This window comes from Ochotona princeps, chromosome 10, assembly GCF_030435755.1.
Source record: "Ochotona princeps isolate mOchPri1 chromosome 10, mOchPri1.hap1, whole genome shotgun sequence".
NCBI classification, from domain to species: Eukaryota; Metazoa; Chordata; class Mammalia; order Lagomorpha; family Ochotonidae; genus Ochotona; species Ochotona princeps.
Genome location: NC_080841.1, coordinates 12642940 through 12662788, shown reverse-complemented (window position 1 = coordinate 12662788; position 19849 = coordinate 12642940). Strand labels below are relative to the sequence as shown.

The following is a 19849-nucleotide window of genomic DNA, read 5'->3' as shown; positions in this document are numbered from 1 at the left end:
CCTGCCACTCATGTGGCAAACACGGTTAGTTTACACCTCCTGGGTTAGGCCTGGCCCAGCCCTGGCTATCGTAGGCACTCCAGGGAGGGAAGCACCCCATAAGCAGTGGGCATAAACACATTTCAGGAAAAGCCCTGAATTCCATACAGATGCCTCGGTGCACAGCGACCAGGTCATCCATCCGTGCGGCGAGCAAAGGACAGAAGCACGACGGCCCAAGCGCTCGAACTGACCCTCGGCGATTCATCCCAATCCCGACACCGGGCCCGCAGAACCTGGGGCGGTCAGGGGGCGGGCAGGGGACTAGTGAGCCAAGCTTCACCCCGAGAGCGCCCCGCTAGATCCAGCCCATCACCCTGAAAGGACAGCTTGGAATCCGACAGTCCGTGTCCCGCAGCGGTCAGTTGGGACCCTCACGCCGCGCTCCGCCCCGCCTGGGGGCTCTGTGGCCGCGGCCACCGGCAGGTGGGAAGCGGGGCTCGCGCGCAGCGGCGGGCGCACCTGGAATCCGGGCTCGGCAACTCCCCCCGGAAGAGAGAGGCGCCCCTCCCCTTCGGGTGTTCGTTTAGTACCCAGTCCGGAGCCAGGAAAGCCCCCGGCGGCCCCGCGGGGGGACCCCTGGGAAGGGCGCTCCTTCACTCCTTTACGGCGCCCGTGAGCCGCACCTGGAGTTCTACACAACAGGGGCGACGTCCCGCCGTCCACGGCCAAGGGCGGCCTCGCGCACTCCAGAAACTTAATGAATTGGGAAACAAGCCGCCGACCGGGAACCCTCCCGGCACGAGGGGACGGAGACCCCCTCCCCCACCCTAGCCGTCTCCCACTGCCACTCGGTCCCGGCCCACCCGGAAAGGTGTTCGCCTCCCCACTCCCGGGCCCCGGAGGGGCGGTCGGGGCCGCCGGGAATGCGCCCGCCACCGGACCTCGGGGCCGTCTCTGAAGGGCGCCTTTGTCCGGCCCGCCCCGCTCCCCTCCCCCACCGAGCCGTCCTCCTCCAAGCCAGCCGGGACGCCGCTCCTTTTGTCTGACTGCGTCCCGGCCCCCAGAACCTGCCCGCGGGATCCTCGGGCGCGGGGAAGGTGGCCGGCGCGGGGCTGCGGGACTGCGGGGCTGGGAACGGGCGCCGCGGGCAGCCACTCGGGTAGCCGCCCCCGGCACGGGTCGCCCGGCTGCCTACAGGCCCGTCCGCCGCGGCTGCAGAACGTGGGTCAGGAGCTCGCCGGTTTCCCCGCTGCCGCACGCCCTCGCGCGCGTCCCCCTTACCTGTCCCGGGAAGCTCCCGCGCCGTGCGCCCCCCGCGCGCGCCTCGCGCCGGCGGAACCTGTGGGTCGGGGCCGCCTCCTCGCCGCCCGGGCCTTCCCTCGACCCTCCCTCCCCGGAGGTATTTCATTTAACTTCGGCATTTGCAGCATCCCAAATGTTAAAGATCCCGAGACATCTGTCCCCTGGGGCATACCAAGGCCCCCGGCCCGGAGGGGGACGCAGCCAGCGGGGACTAGGACTCCTTGCCCCGGAGCCTGGCAGCTGCGGCGAGTCGTCTGGGCGCCCGGGTGTCCGCCAGGGGCCTGTCCCGCGGGGGCGCCTGCTGGAGGGTCGAGGCCGCCCCCTTCTCCCGCTGGCGGGCGCGCGCGTCGGACGGCACACCCCCGGCGCTGGCAGTTTCCGCGGCCCAGGCCGGAGCTGGCTCCCCCGTGGGTCCGAAGCCGCCTTTCATCCGCGCGCTCCGGCCGGGCTGGGGGCATTCTTCATTCCGAGAGACCCCGGGAGTGGAGGCGGGGGACAGAAGCGGATGAAAGGCGACGCGGCGACGCCTGCCCACCTCCCCCGTCCTGAATGCGCACCGGGGCGCCTGGGTCCAGCCAGGGCGGCCTCCCCTCCCACGTCCGGCGCAGTCCTGGGACTGGGGGCCGACCAAGGCTCCCCGCACCCACCCGCCGCTCCCCGAGCGCCTCCTCCCGCTCTCTGGGTACCACTGCGGCCCCTTCTCCCATTCATTCCTCATTCATTCATTCCCTGGCTCGGCTTTCATTTGTTCCACAAAGGTGCTGTAAGTTGCAGCCCCATCGCAGGAGGGCGCCCGTGCGTAGCCCAGGCCTGGAGCGGGGATGGCCTCGTAGAGGGCCACCCGGGGCTCTAGGCTGCAGCCTGGGGCGAGCAGGGAAAGGGAGCGCGGCTTCTGGCCTGAGGTGCTGAGAAGCAGCTGCTGCGGCGAAGGGCTCGGTAGCCAGGCCGAGCTGTCCCGGGGATGGGGGAGGAGGGCGGGAGGTGAAGATTGAGGAAAACACGGAGCGGGGAGTGTTGGAACGCTTAAGGGTGGAGAGGGAAAGTATCTTTAAAGGCATGCGTAGTTGTTCCCTCTAGGGCACTTAACCTACAGCAGGATTGGTTGGTATTCCCCCCATACACACACTCACCCTTCCCCGTGTCCTGCTCCCTTCCAGTGCTGGAAGCCTGGACTCCCGGGAGAGTGGAAGTGTAGTGGTGCGCCCCCCCCCCCCGCCCTCAGGCACCTTCACCCGGGAGCCCTGTACACATCCGCTGTCTGCGATGGGATCCCAGGCAAGGGACCCGTGGGAGCCGGGGAGTCACCCAGCATCAAGTGCTTGCTTACGGAAAGGCAGTGGGTGAGAGTCCCCACTGAGACCACGCCAGGGGACTTGGCAAATGTGTGGCTAGGAGTTTCCAAGGTACCCTAGGGAAGCATCCGGACATGGGCAGGGTGGGAGTTGGGTCCCCAGATGGGCAGCTTCCCAGGTGTATAGGGAGAGGGAAACCCCGGGCTACGGGCTGCGAAAGAGGCCGGAGCAGGAAGGGTGAGGTCAGGCCCTTGCTTTGGGGGTTCCCCTAAGCCCTCAGGGGCCTGTATAAGAAAATGGAATTTTTTCTGCCTTCCCAGCAAGTTGGGGCCTGGGATAAAATCAAACTGATTTATAAACCATAAAGTGATTCATGTACCAGCTTTGGAAACTCAGTCTGCTCCTAGAATTTGAGGGCGGGCTTATGAGGTAAGAAGAGTGAGGTGAGGGTGGGGCCCTGTGGCTAGAGGAAAGGAAATGAGACTCCAGCTGGCACCCTCCTGCTTTGTCCACCCCCCCCCCCCGCCCTGGCCATACTCAGGCCCCCAGGCTCCAGAACAGGGAGGTGGATCCCTGTCCTGTCCTGATGCTGGGGTCTTGGGCGCTCTAGTCCAGCAGTGGAGACTGGCTAAGCGCTGGCTTTGCAGGTTGACATCTGTAAGCAAAGCCATCACGCTCCTTCCTCGATAAGGACATTCAATGCCCGTTCTAAAACCGGAACTAGTAAGCGACAGACGGAATCTTAAGACAGATTCTGCCGATTTCATCTCCCTACACATGTGGTTGGCCAGGGCTTGTGGGGGCAGCAGGGCAGGGTTGCTTGGGGTGAAACATATGGGGGGAGGGAAGGAAGCCCCTCCCTGCTCTCTTCATGCTCTCTGTTGGCTCCAGGGCTGGGGTGAGAAGAAGTGCATGCTCAGCAAGCCAGACTGTGCCCTCTGAATGCCCTCCGTGAGCCACTCTTGGGAATCCCCGGGGTGACTGGGCGCGGGGCCCCGGCTTCCTCTCCTGACCGCATCCTGCAGCTCACGTTGGGCAGGTGCAGCTGGGGCGCCGCCCAGCAGTCGCTGGGCACCAGAACACCCTGGATGCACAGGCTGGAAGCTGGTGAGTAGCTGTGCCAGAGGCCTTGAGCCAACCCGGGTGGGGGGTGGTGAGCAGGGAGCCCAACTCGCTGCCTCAGGGGAGGAAAGACGCCCCTGTCCCCAAAGCTGGGGTCTAGGAGTCTGAGGCTCTCAGGAGCTGCTGGGAGCTGAGTCTTGTGTGTGCTGGCAAAGGAACCCTCTGCGTGCCCCTGGCCAGAGTCCGAGCTGGTTTCCAAGAGATAAGAGAAACCCCTCCTGGCTTCTGTCATCTCTGTTGTTTCTCGTGTGCCTTCTCTCTAACCTCCTCCTCTTCGTCCTCGTCCTCTAGACCCTCAGCCCTGGTCACCTGGGCTCCCCCCAGAGTTCTGGAGCCACAGAAGCCTGTGGTCTGAGGCCTGCAGGTGAAGGCCCTCCCTGCATACGCTTTCTGGCAACACTGGAGCCAGGACCAGGCGCGAGTCGCACTACCCTCAGCCACCACCAGAGGGCAACAGTTGCTATTCATCGCCTCTGGCTCCAGCGCCTGTGTGCCCTGGAGAAGCCCAGCTAGGGGTCCACAGGGTGCGGACCACAGAGGGAGCTCAAAGAAGCTGCCCAGAGACTCCCGCCAGCCTGGGACACGTCCGTGCTCCCTGTGGCCCTGCTGGTGGACGCTAGGACTCCTCCTCTGAGAGGGGCACCCTCGCCTCTCCACCACAAGCCCAAACACCTGGCTGCCTTCACACCCCGACCCCCACCTCACCACCTGTCTTCCAGGCCCTGAGGAAGAGGGGGCCTGAGAATGGGGGCGTTAAGGAAAGCTGTGAAGGATATTGAAATCCAGTTCAAGCGGAAAGGTAGAGCATCCCCACCCCCACCACCCTGCACGCAGATGTGGGGCAGGTTGCCCGCAGGGCCTGTCTCCTTCCTAGCAGGGTGGGGCAGGACAGAGCCTGTCCAGTCCCTGGTGGGACGGAGATTAATGGGAAAGCAAGGTTGCCACAGATGGAGCTAAGTGTCTTGTTTTTTGTGTGTGTGGCTCATGAACCGGGGGACATCACGTACAACGTGTAGAGAGCACAGCCAAGGAGGCATAGAGGAACTGGCACAGGCCATGGGGGCCGAGGGTGACTGGGAGGGGACTTCCTGACCACACTGGCTCAAATTGACCTGTCGGGGACTTACCCACTGCCATCTCTTTCCTTCTCCCCTTATCTGTTGGAAAGTCAATTTCCGTTTGCCTTGGGGAACCTTTAGAACGAGTGACTATTTGGGTTTGGGCTGGTGGGGCCTGGTGCAGAGAAGCCCCCTACAAGTTTTGTCTCAACAGTGTGGATGGTGGTTGCACCTGCGGGAGGCCTGGCGTGGCGGCCCCCCCTAGAGCAAGGCCTGAGCCGCCTGGGGCATCTTACCCCTCAGCGGTGTCCAGGGCGGAGACTTGGCAGATACCTGGAGGGGTTCAACAAGGCCATGAAAATAAACGTCACCGTCGGATTCCATTTCCCATGCCGGCTCCTTGGGACCTCCTTCCCTGTTTCTTAGGGTCTGAAGGGCTGCTTCGTCGGAGTAGCCCACCAGGACTGCTTCCTTGGCTGGGGCAAAGCATTGTGCTTGCTTTGCACATTGTAAATGCCCAGTATGTGGTAACTACATGGTGAGGGTTTTTAGAAATTGTTTCCGTTGGGCCCAACGCGGTAGCCTAGCGGTTAAAGTCCTCGCTTGAACGTGCCCCAGGATCCCATATGGGTGTCGGTTCATGTCCTGGCTAGTCCACTTCCCAGCCAGCTCCCTGCTTGTGGCCTGGGAAAGCAGTCGAGGATGGCCCAAAGCCTTGGCACCCTGCACCTGTGTGGAGGAAGTTCCTGGCTCCTGGCTTCAGATCAGCTCAGCTTTGGCCATTGTGGCCACTTGAGGAGTAAAACAGCAGATGGAAGAAGATCTTTCTGTCTCTCCTTCTCTCTGTAAATCTGCCTTTCCAATACAAATAAATAAGAATTTGTTTTAGCATCATTGTCACTTAGAAAAACAAACAACTTTTCTCATCCTTCACGCCCAAACCCGAGGGGAAGAGGATGAGATTTCCGCACTCAGTCTTCCCTTTTGGTGCAGAAGTGTGAGCAGGCTCGTTTCCTGTGGTTTAGCAAGTTCAGGCTTCAAAAGGCCGCGCCTTGTGGCTGGGCTGGCTTCCTCAGTCCTCACAGCTTGGACTTCTGAGATCCTCTGAGGAGAGCAGGGTGCCAGGAAGGCTACCCAGGGGCCAGAGGCTGGACCTGTAACCTTGCCCACTGCCGCCACCACCCCTCCAGCCCAGTCCTCATGGCTGCTTTCTTGAGATCAATACATTGTCATTTATTTGCTCATCAGTGAGTGGCCTGGGGGATGGCCAGGGTGGGCGAAATGGGTCTGGGAATTAACTCGCTTTGCCCATCACAACTCAGTAATGACCGCCATTTCCATCCATGCCGTTACTTTATTTTTTTCAGTGAAGTACCTTTGGGAAAATTCTAGGCCCAGTTCAACTCTCACTTGCAAATTTCAGAATGGGTTTGAAAAGAAGGGGATATTTTCTTACAGGATCGTGTGGCCATTATTGCAATAATTTTTTTTAATTTGTTTTTTACTTTCTTTTAAAAAAGTATGTATTTTAAAGGTGGCGTTAGAGAACAAGAGGGGGAGATAGAAAGATTTTTCATCCACTGGTTCACTCCCAAATGGTCTTCACAACCCATGCTGGGCCAGGCTGAAGCCAGGAACCTAGAGCTCCCTCTCCATCTCTCCTGGTGAGGGTGGCAGCTGTCACCTGATGCCTTCCAGGACGCAGTGGCAGGGCACTGGATCAGAGGCTGAGCAGTGAGGCCCCAGGCTGGCGCTGTGCTGTGGAGACCTGTGACCTGACCTACCAGACCACAGCACTAGTCCCTAGCAGCACTTAAGTGGGCTGAGAAATGTGTTTTACTAGCATGAAGTTAGCTCTTTCTTTTCAAAAAAAAAGATGTAGTTATTTTTACTGGAAAGGCAGATTTACACAGGAAGAAGATACAGAGAGAGAAAGATCTTCCATCCACTGGTTCACTCCCAAAATGGCTGCAATGGCTAGGGCAGGGTGCTGACCCAAAGCCAGGAGCCAGAAGCTTCTTCCAGATCTCCCAAGTGGGTGCAGAGCCCAAGGACCTGGGTCATCCTTTGCTGCTTTTTCAGGCCATAAGCAGAGAGCTGGATCAGAGTGGAGCAGCCGGGACACGAACCAGCGCCAACAGAGGATGCCAGCACTTACACCAACTTCTACCTTTCTTTCTGGTTTCTTGCTGATGGGCTGGCTTATTCCTAGGAATGGCTGAGTTCACTTTTTTTTTTCTTTTCTTTTTTTGCCTTGTTTAATTTTCAAGTGGTCTGGGTGTGTGAGCTATCTTATGGTAGGCACAATATATAAACCTTTAAAACTTATTTTTAAAAAAATTTTATATGATTTTATGACACAGTTTCATAGGCTCAGGGATTCCCCCAGCCCTCCCCCCATGTTGAATTCCTCCATATTGTTACAGTAGTACAGATCATATTCGGTCATGATTCCTTCGTTGCGGGTATGGGCCATGCGGAGAGTCCAGCATCTTATTGCCCAGATAAATTCAACAGTTTCATTGGGAGACCATCGTTGGTCTGAAAGTAGAGCTGGTAGAATATCATCCCTTCCAATGAGATATCACCACACATTTTAACAACATGAAGAAACATCAAAATTAACCACATCATGAAGTTAATTAACATGGTATTGAGTGACCAACATATTAGAAAATGCACATTTTCTTAACCACATCCTGTAACTACTTCCTTGACATCTCAATTTTAGTATATACACAACCAGCTGTTATAAACCTATTTTTTCTCCCAAGCTAACATGTTTTTGGGTTTAACCTAAATCAGAGTGGCACAGGAACAGTGGAAGCATCAACATTAACATCCATTGTACATATAACAGCTAAGTACAAACTTAACATCAAAGTTTCTATACTGTTACATCTTGTTTAGCATCAACAGTCATAAATTGATAACACTTATTTTTAACAGAGTTACAGAGAGAGAAGGAGAGAGACAGATCTTCCATTCACTGATTCATTCCTCAAATGGCTGTAATGGCCAGAGCTGGGCCAACTTGAATCTAGGAGCTTCTTTTGGGTTTCCCATGTGGATTCAGAAATGCAAGGCCTTAAACTATGTTCTGCTGCTTTCCCAGGCACATTAACAGGGAGTTGTATTGGAAGTAGAGCAGCCAGGACTTGAACTGGGGCCCAGTTCAAGATGAGATGCTGGCCCTGAAAACGGGTGTTTTGCCTACTATGCCACAACACCCTTGGTATGATCTTTTTTCTTAAAAGATTTACTTTTATTTTTATTGCAAAGCCAGATACACAGAGAGGAGGAGAGACAGAGAGGAAGATCCTGCATCTGATGATTCACTCCCCAAGTGAGCCGCAACGGCTGGTGCTGTGCCGATCCGAAGCCAGGAGCCAGGAGCCTCCTCCAGGTCTCCCACACGGGTGCAGGGTCCCAAGGCTTTGGGCCATCCTTGACTGCTTTCCCAGGCCACAAGCAGGGAGCTGGGTGAGAAGTGGGGCAGCCAGGATTAGAACCAGCTCCCATATGGGATCCTGGGACACGTTCAAGGCGAGGACTTTTAGCCACTAGTGCCTCGCCCCCCGTCTTTTTAAAAGCAGTGAACTAACTGTATCTTAGGAGAGCAGGCTGGGCTGACAGTCATGGAGTCTGGGGGCCTCTGGGCTGACAGGGATGAGTGGTGTCCTTGTGGTGCTGGAGCCTTGTTGGCAGCCTGGGCTGGGCTGTCCAGGTTTGCACACAGCACTTAGGCGCTGCCGTCAGTGTGGGTAAGGCCCTTGGTCCCACTCACTCTAGGAAACATCTGGGTTGGGCTGGAAAGTCCCAACCCAGAGAGTGCAACATCCTGGCTGCGTTGTTGTTGCCCGCCGGGGGACATGGCAGCCACTCAGTTCTCTAGAAACCAGTGGCATGTGAATGCAACCAGGTTACAACACAGACTTCGTTGAAGGCCTTGTAGTTTGGGAAGACCTGGGGGCCAGCATGGTGGGTCAGCTGCTGAAGTCGCCATCTACGGGCCCCCGCAGCCCTCTCCAAGCACCAGTTCAGCTCGTGTTCTGCTTCTCCGCTTCTGATCCAGCGCTCTGTTGATGCACCTGGGAAAGCAGCGGAAACTTGTCCCAGTACCTGGGCAGCCCAGGTGACGCTCTGGACATCATGCTGACCCAGCGCTGGCCATTGTGCCATTTGGGGAGTGAGCCAGCAGATAGAAGATCTTTCTCAATCTCTCCATCTCTTGTTCTCTCTGTAATTCTGCTGTTCTAATGAATAAATAACTCTTAGGGTGGGGGAGATATAGAAGAAGAAACAAATACCCTTTATTCTTGATCACAAGCGCCTGTGGCTTTTCTTTCCTGCTTGGATCTGAGCAGACCATGTTTTGTTTTTCCTCGCTGTGGGGGTAGGGCTGAGGTTATAGCATCATTCCACGGGAGGGATGGGGTCAGCTTCATCTGAGTCACCCAGCCCTGCGCGGGCCTCGGAACAGAGGAGGTAAGAAAGCAAGCTGTGTTGGACCCACAGACCTGAGAGGAGAAATCCTAAATCATGACTTGAAACGCAGAATTACAGAGGAGAGACACAGAGAGATCTTCCATCTGCTGGTTCACTCCCTAAACGGCTACAACAGCTGGAGCTGAGCCAATCTGAAGCCACGGGCCAGGGTCTTCTTCAGTTCTCTCATATGAGTGCAGGGGCCCAAGGCCTTGAGCCATCCTTTGCTGATTCCCAGGACACAGCAGGGAGCTGGATGGGAAGTGAAGCAGCTGGGACTTGAACTGGCACCACAGGTGGAAGATTAGCCCACTATGCCACTGCACCAGCTCTAGATGATTTCTTCGTGTTAAAGGTAGAGTGACACAGAGAATGAGGCAGGGGCAGAGAGAGAATCTTCGCTCTGCACGTTTGCTCCCCAGTGGCTGGGGCTGGCCCAAGCCTATGCCAGGAGCTTACAGCTCCATTGTGGCTTTCCATATGGGTGCCAGGTGCTCAAGTACTTGGGTTATCTTTTGCTGCCCCACAAGAACAATAGCAGGAAACTGGATCAGCATCCGGGACTTGAACCAGTGCTGCAGTAGAAGCTGCCAGTGTCGTGGGCGGTGGCTCAGCCCACTGGACTGCCAACACTGCCTTCTTCTCTGCTTGGGTATTTTACTCCTAAGAAGTTGAGTCTGTGAAATGCTGGATGGCACTGGACATATCGCATGTGAGGCCACTGGATCCTCACACACCCTGGGAGAATTGCTTGTCCTGTCACAGTCCGTTTTCTGCCGTTAACCACACAGCACCACACACTGGGTTATTTAGTTGATTTTGGTTCATTTGGTTAATTTGTGTTTGGCCTCGGGGCCACAGCAGGTGGAGGCTGTGTGGCTGGCTGGGCCCCTAGGCCATGCTGGGCGTCACCTTCTGTGGTGAGGTGTGGGCAGCCTGCATGCCTCTATTTCTGCAAAGCGACTGGCACCCAGTGCTGGGACTCCATCCAAGCCCGGGCCCCTGCCCCTGAAACACCACAGTCACACTCGTGTCGGGGTTGAGATGGAACGGCCGCAGGAGCTTTGGCAGGGACAGTGGTACAGCCATAGTCTACGCTGAATGGTAAGTGAGGATTCTAGAAGGAAAGGGTCCCAGCCAGCCAGCAGGGAGCTGGGCCCTCAACCCTGAGTAATGGCACCAACGTGACCATGTCCTGCTGCCAGACTCTGCCAGCTCTGCCAGCATGTGACACCAACATGTGACTGTCCCCTGTTGCCCTGTCACACACGTGACCCCTGAAGAGCTCCGACTTGGGCTTCTGAGCTGTTACACGTGTCGGAGTGCTGAGGCGTGGTGGCAGCAGAGGAGGGGCCTGTGTCCTGTGACCCTGCAGGGTAGGGAGAGACAGGGGGCAGGGGGCTTCATTCAGTCCCAGAGATGGCCACAGAAGTGTTAGCATCAAAGCAAACGCCCCCTCCCCCCAGCAGCTTGCGCATCTGGGGTGGGAGGAAGAAGCACTTTGGGGTCTGCACTGAAAGGCACATTGGGACATGCCCAGGATGGCACGGGGGGCGCGTGGTCACTGCAGGTATAGAATGAACTGTGACCAGGAAGGGTCAGAGAAAGCAACAGCAACAACAACAAAAAAATCTAGGTGGATGGGTGGAGGATTTTTAAAAATTAGTTATTTGAGAGAGAACTGTATTCTCTGGTTTATTCCCCAAATGAACACAACACCTAGGGCTGGACTAGACTGATACCAGGAGCCTAGTGCCCCAACGGGATCTCCCTTTGGGTGGCCAGCACCCTGGTGCTCTGGCAATCAGAAGAGCAGAGAGCTGGGCCGGAAGTGGAGCAGCCGGAACTGAAGCCAGTGCTCATATGGGATGCTGGCATCTGGGGCAGTAGCTTAGTTTTTAGATTATTTTTTGTTTGTTTGAAAGGCTGAGTTGAGAGAGAGGGAGAGAGATTTCTATCTGCTGGTTCACTCCCTAAATGGCTGCTGTGGCATGTTGCATTTTTCTCCCATTTTGGTCTGAATAATTATAGAACTTGAAACAACTTGAGGTAATAGGATTACATAAAGGACCTTGTTCATAAGGAAAGAGCTCACCAGGTTGGGACTGTGGGGACCCAGTGAGGGGCAGCCCATGGCGAGACCTGCTGGTTCTGGGATGCTGGGGGCTGGGGTGACGAGTGAGCCCGGCGAGCAGTCATTTCCAGAGCTGGGCAAGCAGCGTGACTCACACCCTGTCTAGCACGGCTCCGGGGCAAACCACAGCTTCCACCCAGCCACTGGCAGCTGTCGTCTCGGGCTGCCACTTCGGGCTCTGCTGCCCGCCAATGCCCGGCCCCGTGTGCCCAGGTCTGAGGCCCGCAGTCCCAGAGTTGGTAGGGTTAGCACCACTTCTCCGCAGCCTTGTTCTGGACACCACTTGTCCATCAGGGTCAGTCACAGCAGCCTGGAGTTCCGGGCACCCTGGGGGTGAAGAGTAGAGCCAGTTGTTGCTGGTTCAGTGGGAGCTGTAGGAGGGATTGAGCTAGGACCAGGCCACAAGGGTTTATAGCCCTGCTCTGTGTGTGAGACCCCATCTGAAAAATGGGGGTAATTGTACAAGTTATCGAGGCCAGATACTTTGAACAAGTTGTGTCAACTTGCCAAGACTCAACTTAAAAATATTCATTTTATCAGAAAGGGAAAGAGAGTGATCTTTTATCTGATGATTCACTCCCCAAATGACTACAAGTCTGACCTAGGCCATGCTGAAGCCAGGAGCCAAGAACTCCAACTAGGCCTTGCATGTGGTGGCTAGGGTCCAAGCATTGGAGCCACCTTCTGCTGCTCTTGCAGGTGCATTGGCAGGGAGCTGGATGGGAACAGCTGGAACTCAAACCAGTGCTTATCTGGGATGTCAGCATTATAGGCCTAGCTTTTCCCAGTGCTGGCCCCAAGATTCAACTTTTTAATCAATAGAGACCTTAGAAATATGAACCCCATGAAGTTGTTTTAAGATTCGACACAAACCCACTTCCAACAGTTTCTGGGGAAAAATGGTATTAAAAGGTGAATTTGTTTTGGTGCAAAAGCAATTTGAAATCCATTCACACATTCCCTGGCCCATTTGAAGACTGTGTGTATACAAAACCTTTGTTCCTCTTACGTAAGGTGTGCTTAGCGGGTAGGAGCTGTTACTTTAGCTCTGATTTCAGGGGGCATTATAATGGGATATGATATATAAACACTTTTGGAAGTAATGTAACAGTATAACAGTATGTTAGAGTATTTTTTCTTACCAACTGGACAGATACCAAATTGAGAACTATGTTTTGAAACGAAAACCCTGGGCAGGGGGTGGGGGGTTGCCAGGACACCTGTCTGCAAGGACGTCCGTTGCCCAGCTCTTTAATGCTGCCACCAGAAGCTGTAAATGGCTCGTAGCCTTTGATGAATAATTGCACTTCTAGGCATCTGTTCTGAGGAGAAGATTCGAGTGAAGGTAAAGATCTTGCACAAGGGACCCGGCGGCGTGGCCTAGCGACTAAAGTCCTCGCCTTGAACGCCCCAGGATCCCATATGGGAGCCGGTTCTAATCCCGGCAGCTCCACTTCCCATCCAGCTCCCTGCTTGTGGCCTGGGAAAGCAGTCAAGGATGGCCCAAAGCCTTGGGACCCTGCGCCCGTGTGGGAGACCTGGAGGAGGTTCCTGGCTCCTGGCTTCGGATCGGCACAGCACCGGCCGTTGCGGTTACTTGGGGAGTGAATCATCGGATGGAAGATCTTTCTCCTTGTCTCTCCTTCTCTCTGTGTATCTGACTTTGCAATAAGAATAAATAAATCTTTTTTAAAAAAGTCATACACAAGGATGTTTGTCACTGGGTTGCTTTTGAGAGTCACAAAAAAGAAAAAAGTTACAGATTTGAGTCAACTGAACGAGTGACTTCCGTCTCAGGAAGTTCTACAAGCTCTGACATGTGTTCTGGAATAATATTTGATGACACGGTAAGCATGGACTACTGTCCAGTGGGGAGGGCAAGCTGCAGGGGCCAGGTGCACTCAGCCACAGCTCCGAGTTCCAGCCTAGTGCCAGGCTCTGGGTGGGCAACTGGAAAACGGAGACTGCCTGGGGCTCACACCCAAACAGTAGTTGAAATAAAATGTGCACTTGCATATTTTATCAAAATATTTATTCACTTGAAATGCACAATTGGGGGGCAAGCAGAGAGAGAGAGAGAGAAAGAGAGAGAGAGAGATCTTCCATCTGTTGGTTCATTTCCCCAAATAGCTACAAGAGTTAGGGCTCTGGGCAGACAAGCCAGAAGCCAAGAGCTTTTTCTAGATCTTCCAAGTCCTTGGGCCATCTGCTGCTTTCTCAGGCACATTAGCAGTGAGCTGGATGGAAGGCAGAATAGCCAGGTCTCAAACTGACACCTATATGGGATGCCAGCACCGTAGGCAGCAGTTCAACTTGATGTGCCACAATGCCACCCCTCCTTTAAAACAGAAAGATTAATTCACTTTTGTATTTTTTTTAAGATTTATTTTTATTTTATTGGAAAGGCAGATATACAGAGAGAAAGATTATCTGTCTGCTGGTTCATTCCCTAAGCAGCCACACCAGTTGGAACTGAGCCGATCCAAAGCCAGGAGCCAGGAACTTCTTTCAGGTCTCCCAAGTGGGTGCAGGGTCCCAAGGCTTTGGGCTGTCCTTGACTATGTTTTGAAACGAAAACCCTGGGCAGGGGGTGGGGGGTTGCCAGGACACCTGTCTGCAAGGACGTCCGTTGCCCAGCTCTTTAATGCTGCCACCAGAAGCTGTAAATGGCTCGTAGCCTTTGATGAATAATTGCACTTCTAGGCATCTGTTCTGAGGCCACAAGCAGGGAGCTGGATGGGAAGTGGAGCAGCTGGGGCACGAAGCGGCGCCCATATGGGATCCTGGATCTTCCAAGGGGAACTTTAGCCACGAGGGGACCCATCCATGTATTTTTAATGTGTCTAGAAGGTCTTCCTCGCGTAGCAGTGGTGTATCTGCTTTAAAATAACCTGTGTGAGTCTAATAACCAAAGGGAAAGGCTATCCATTTGAAGCGCCAGGAGCCTTCAGGTGTGAATTGGACTCAGCAAGTGGAGGGTGCCTCCATGTGACCCCCAGGAGCCATGGCAGGTGCAGTAGGCAGTCAGGCGGGACTCGGCCTGAGTGGTGTGGTTTGCTGGCTGGGGACCTCGCCCAAGCCACTGTTCTCTAGAGCCTCAGCCGCATCAGGAAGAGAGTAGTCTTCAAGGCCCCAGGAATGTGTGAGTGCAAGGGCCTGTGCTCACTGAGAGATTCTGTTTTTGTTTATTTCCTTGAAGTTTAGGTGGAGAGACAGACTGTGTTCTGGTCACTCCTCGAATAGCTAGGCCAAAGCTGGGAGCTGGGAGCACCATCCGGTCTCCCACGGGTGTAACATGGACCAATGTCACTGCTGCCTCCCAGGGTCTACACTGGCAAGAAACCTGGGCAGGTGCTGGGGCTGCAAAATGAGCCCCGCCATTGCTCTGATGTGGGATTTGGGCGTGTGAACCTGTAGAATGTGGATTTTTGAAGTCTGGGCTGGCCTATACACGTGTATGGGACTGCCCAGCGTTCTTAGAATGTGCTGTTCGATCTCTGCTGCCTGTCTGCCGCCATCATGGGTCGCATGCACGCTCCCGGGAAGGGCCTGTCCCAGTTGGCTCTACTCTATCGCCACAGCATCCCCACCTGGCTGAAGCTGATGTCTGAAGTGAAGGAGCAGATTTACAAACTGGCCAAGAAGGGCCTGACTCCCTCCCAGATCTGTGTGATCCTGAGGGACTCCCATGGCGTCTCTCAGGTGTGTTTCGTGATAGGCAATAAGATCTTGAGGATCCTGAAGTCCAAAGGCCTGGCTCCTGATCTTCCTGAAGCTCTGTGTCATTTAATTAAGAAAGCCGTTGCTGTGTGGAAGCACCTCGAGTGGAACAGAAAGGATAAGGATGCCAAATCCATCTGATTCTGATAGAGAGCCGCATTCACCGATTGGCTCGATACTACAAGACTAAGCGGGTCCTCCCCCAAACTGGAAATATGAGCCATCCACAGCCTCTGCCCTGGTGGCATAAATTTGACTCTGTACTCAGGCAATAAAATCATTGTTTGAAAAAAGAAAAAAAAAGAATGTGCTTGTTCTTAGACACGGTGACTTGCTCCTGGGGCATGTGAACGGATGGATGTCAGGTCGCATCTGCTTTCTGCCAAGATGCAATCACACTCTGATTCTGAAGAGAAGGAGTGCCTGTTTACCACGCACTTCCTGGTCTGCTCTTCACTGCCCCACCTGATTGAAGCAGGGGCTGTGTGGTCAAGCTGCCACTCAGCCCAGGTGGGGGAGGGTCTTAGACCCCATCAGCCCTTCTACAAACTCAGACATCCCCACAAGTGTTGGGGGTCCTCACTGTACCCAGAGTGCCTCGGTGACATGCCACCAAGGGCTCTCCTCCAGCCCTGCCATCCTTATGAACTCTCCAAATCACTCAGCATCCCAGGGAGTCCATGTTCCCACCTCATGCCCCCAGAAAGGAGGCATGGGGTTGAGGGAGGTGAAGAGAAAGTTCGCAATTAGTCATAGCGAGCAAATCAGAACCACATGCGCATGCCCTGCCTTCTCCCCTTTGGCAGCCTTGCAACAGTGGCTGTACCCCTAACCCCCGAGGGGGAGGGCAAGGGGAAGGAGTGGGGGGATGCTGAGCCTAAGACCTGCTGGTCCTGAGGGCAGATCTGTGGTGTCCAGAGCCACAACCCTGAAGAAGGACCTGGAGAACATGAGTCTCTTTGCTTGGGTAGGCGGCCACAGCAGGTGTTACTGCCCTCCCCCACTGTCTCCCCATGACTTCTTCAGCTGCAGATGGTGCAGCGTAAGGAGGCTGGGCCTGGTGCCCAAGGACAGGTGACTCGTGACCCAGCCAAAGCTTGGAGCCGGTTTAAGTTTAGTTTCTGTGCTCATGGGCTGCCAATAAAAACAGCTCCTAGAAAATTTTGAAAATACAGAAATGGAAAGATCTCTTGGCCTCTAACACAGTCATTGTTAACAGTTACTCCTTCTGGACTTTCCTTTGAGCCCTTTTCTAACACAGACCTTAGGGTGTGGAGGAGAGTGCAATATCCGTGTTAGCTCTGTACCTTGTGTCTTGTTCCTTCCCAAGCTGACACACACCTGGTGCACATGTGCTCACTGGCCTTGGGTGCCCACCACATGCCGGGCACCATTGCTGCACCTGAGGGGAGGGAGCTTGGGCTCTGATGAGGAGACACACAACCACACAAGATCCCACAAGGGAAAGGACGCTGGTGTGATGAGAGCAGAGTGAAAGATGGCTTCATTCGAGAGGCTGTGGCGTGCTCCATATGTCTTCCTTCCACAAAGCCAGTGCTGAGAGCTTACCTTGTCCACACTTGAAATGTGTGAGTGCTCTGGGGGCAGAGTGGGGGCTGGGATAGGAGGACACTTACTGCTCTGGTCTGACAAGCGACCTTCTCAAAGGAGGGGTGTGTGTGTGTGTGTGTGTGTGTGTGTGTGTGTATTTGGGGGGGTTGTCAGTACCACAGGGGAATCAGACATCCTTAGGGCCTGGAGAACCTCCTAGCCTCCCCTCCCCCAACCCCACCTGCCTTCATGGGCCCCATTAGGCAACCCATGGGAGAAGCAAGTTACTGGAGGGTTAGGGACTCAGTTTTTAGAGCCTAGAGAAGAGGTGTCTTCAAAGCTGGCATCTCACACCTCCCCACTGCCACCATGGGGGTCAAGCCTCTTTCTCCCAGGAGGCCTCAGACTCAAGAAACAGAATTTCCTGGTGCCAGGCATTGTGGTAGAGTGGGTTGAGTCGCTTGCAATGCTGGCACAGAGCACTGGTTCAAGTCTGGACGGCTCCACTTCCAATCCAGCTTCCCAGTGATGGAGCTGGGAAGGCACTAGAAGATGAGCCGAATATTTGGGCCCCTAGTAGTCCTGGGGAGACCAGATGACGCTCCTGTCTCCTGATGCACTGGGCCCAGCTCTGGCTGTTGGGGCCATTTGGAGAGTGAACCTGCAGGTGGAAGACTGCCTTCTCTCTTTGTCTCTCCCTCTCTCTCTCGCTCTGCCTTTCAAATAAGTCTCAAAATAATAATAATAATTTCTTGCCTCAGGTACAAAGTGGAGGTCAGCAGGAGCAAGATACAAAGAGGACCTCACACATGCAGAGGGCTGAGAACACAGGTGCACACAGGCTACAGGGGCGTGTGAGAGGCAGGTGCAGGGGTGGATCCGCTGGCAGGCAGGGCCAGGTGGATGTGATGTTCAATCTGCTCTAATCTAGCCACTCTGAATATGCAAAAGAAGGTCGTGTAGCAGAGTGGGCTCTGCAGCCTGAGAACCAGGTCTTGGACGCGACCCAACCCCCAGGGGCTGCCCTGGTGTAGCCCCTGCCTCCTAACCCTCATTTCCCACCCACTGCTTAAGCCAAGACATCGTTGCCAGGCTTCGGTGGCCAGCAGAGGTGTTTATTGTGGGGGGAGGGCACATCTGCGTAGGATATTCGGGGTGCCCGGGCCAGGGATGGAGGGTGAAGAGGGCTGGCACGGGGTCTTCCAGCCTGCGGTCCAGAGGGAAAAAACAGGGGCAGCATCTGCGGTGAGTCCTGCAGCTTTGCCAGACGAGCTGAACATCAGACACAAAACCAGGGGGCACTGTGGGGGGACTGTCCTGGGGACCGGCTCCTGTAATTCGGTGAGCTCTGAAAATGAAAATTAGAATTTGGCGGTGACTCATGGCACAGTCAAAGAAGCAGAGCGCACAGTCATCTCGATTGCTCAAGTCCCGTGTTCTGTGTGATTTTTGGAGGCGGAGGTGGTGGTGGTGGGGGGTGGGGGACGGGTCCAGAGCCAGCCCTCACAAGAGGGGACTCTGCGGCCGGGTGTTGAGATGGGTGCAGAGGAGAAAACCACTTCCCTTCTCTAAGTGGTGGCCCTATAGGTACCCAGGTCGCTGTGTGTCCCTGGTCACAGCCTGGGCTGCCGGAGCAACTGGTCCCAGCGGCCTGGGGATAGGGGGAAGCAGAAAGAGGCCACTCCAGGCGGTGCTAAGCGCAGGCCAGGCAGGCTGGAGCGGATGCCACTGCAGCGCCGGGGACCCACCCGGGGCTCCCGTCTTCTCTTGATCCCCGCTTTCCATCCACGACGCACCCCCGGCGCACCTCCACCGGTCTGCGGGCGCCTACAGGACTAGCGAGGCGGTGGTGGTGGCAGTGCCGACGCGCTGCGCGCGGCTCCAGAATACGTGACTATCGTCCCTTGAGAGCGACGAGGCCGAGCCGACCCGGCGCATTCCGAGGTGTGCGCGCCCGCAGAACCTGAGTCGGGCCCGGGCGCGGAAGGAGCGGTCCAGCAGGAGGTAGATGATCGGGTTGGCGCAGCTGTGAACGAAGGCCAGGCAGGTGGCGACGGCCAGGCCCCAGCGCAGCGCCAGCAGCAGGGGGCAGGGCAGCGGCAGGGCTCCGAGGCGCGCCAGGTGGAAGATGGCCCGCAGGGCGCCAAAAGGCAGCCAGGAGCCCACGAAGGTGCTCTCGACCGCGAAGATGATGCGCAGCGAGTTGCTGCGGGCGCGGCCCACGTGCGGCGGTCGGCGCAGGCGGCACGAAATGCGGCAGTAGCAGAAGACCGAGACTGCCAGCGGCAGCACGAAGGTGAGCAGCAGTAACAGCAGGCCAAGGCCCTGGAAGGCGTCAGAGGGCTCCTCTCCACACTGGCTGCCCGCGCCGGCAGGCAGCGGCTGCAGCCCGCGGTAGACGAGCGCCGGCAGGCCAGCCAGGACTGCCGCGGCCCAGACGCCGCAGCAGGCGGCCAGGGCGCAGCGCGGCGTGCGCCGTGGCCGCGCGTCCAGCAGCCACACCACGGCCAGGTAGCGGTCGACGCTCAGGCCTGCCAGCAGCAGCGCACCCGCACAGCGCGACGCGGCCAGCGCGAAGCTGCTGAGCTTGCAGAGGCCTTCGCCAAAGGGCCAGTGGCCCTCGCGCGCCGCCGCCACGGCCCACAGCGGCAGCGTGAGCACCAGGCCCAGGTCGGCGGCCGCCAGATGCAGCACGAAGGTGTCCACCAGTCGCCGCGGCCCGCGCCGCCGTGCCAGCAGCAGCCACACCACAAAGCTGTTGCCCAGCAGGCCCAGGGCGAAGGCCGCCAGGTAGAGCGCGGGGATGTAGGCGTAGCTGTAGGGCAGATCCCGGGACGGGCACAGCTCTAGCTCCAGATCCAGCAGTGCGCCCGAGCCTGAGTAGTCCCAGGACGGCAGCCCCCACCCGGGGCTCCAGGGCTCGGTGGGGCGCATGGCGGGACAGAGGGATCGACGCGCGCAGCCTGCAGGGGCGGCGGCGACGGCTGAGCAGTGTCGGGGCTTGGCGCTCTTTCCACGGCCGGTGCCCAGCACCTCCCTTCCTGCCCGCTCAGGTCCGGCCGAAAGGGTGGGCAGGAAGGGGGCAGGGTGTAGGGCGGGAGGGGCGGGATCCTGTGGTAGAGATGGGGGCCCCCGATTTGAGGGCGCCGGGGACGGGGGCTTCAGACCTGATCCTGGGAGATAGCGGCTGCTGTGTGGGG

At 56.4% G+C, this 19849-nt stretch overlaps 1 protein-coding gene and 1 pseudogene across 1 annotated transcript; one reads left to right on the top strand and one right to left on the bottom strand.

Annotated features, from left to right (window-relative positions):
* The first annotated feature begins 14896 nt into the window (after window positions 1-14896).
* Window positions 14897-15348, top strand: LOC118759113 (small ribosomal subunit protein uS15-like; annotated as a pseudogene).
* A 2833-nt stretch (window positions 15349-18181) lies between these two features.
* On the bottom strand, window positions 18182-19583 carry GPR25 (G protein-coupled receptor 25). Its single transcript, XM_004578961.2, has one exon. It carries the CDS (start codon window positions 19581-19583, stop codon window positions 18477-18479), a length of 1107 nt encoding a protein of 368 aa, XP_004579018.1. The 3' UTR covers window positions 18182-18476.
* Window positions 19584-19849: the final 266 nt, after the last annotated feature.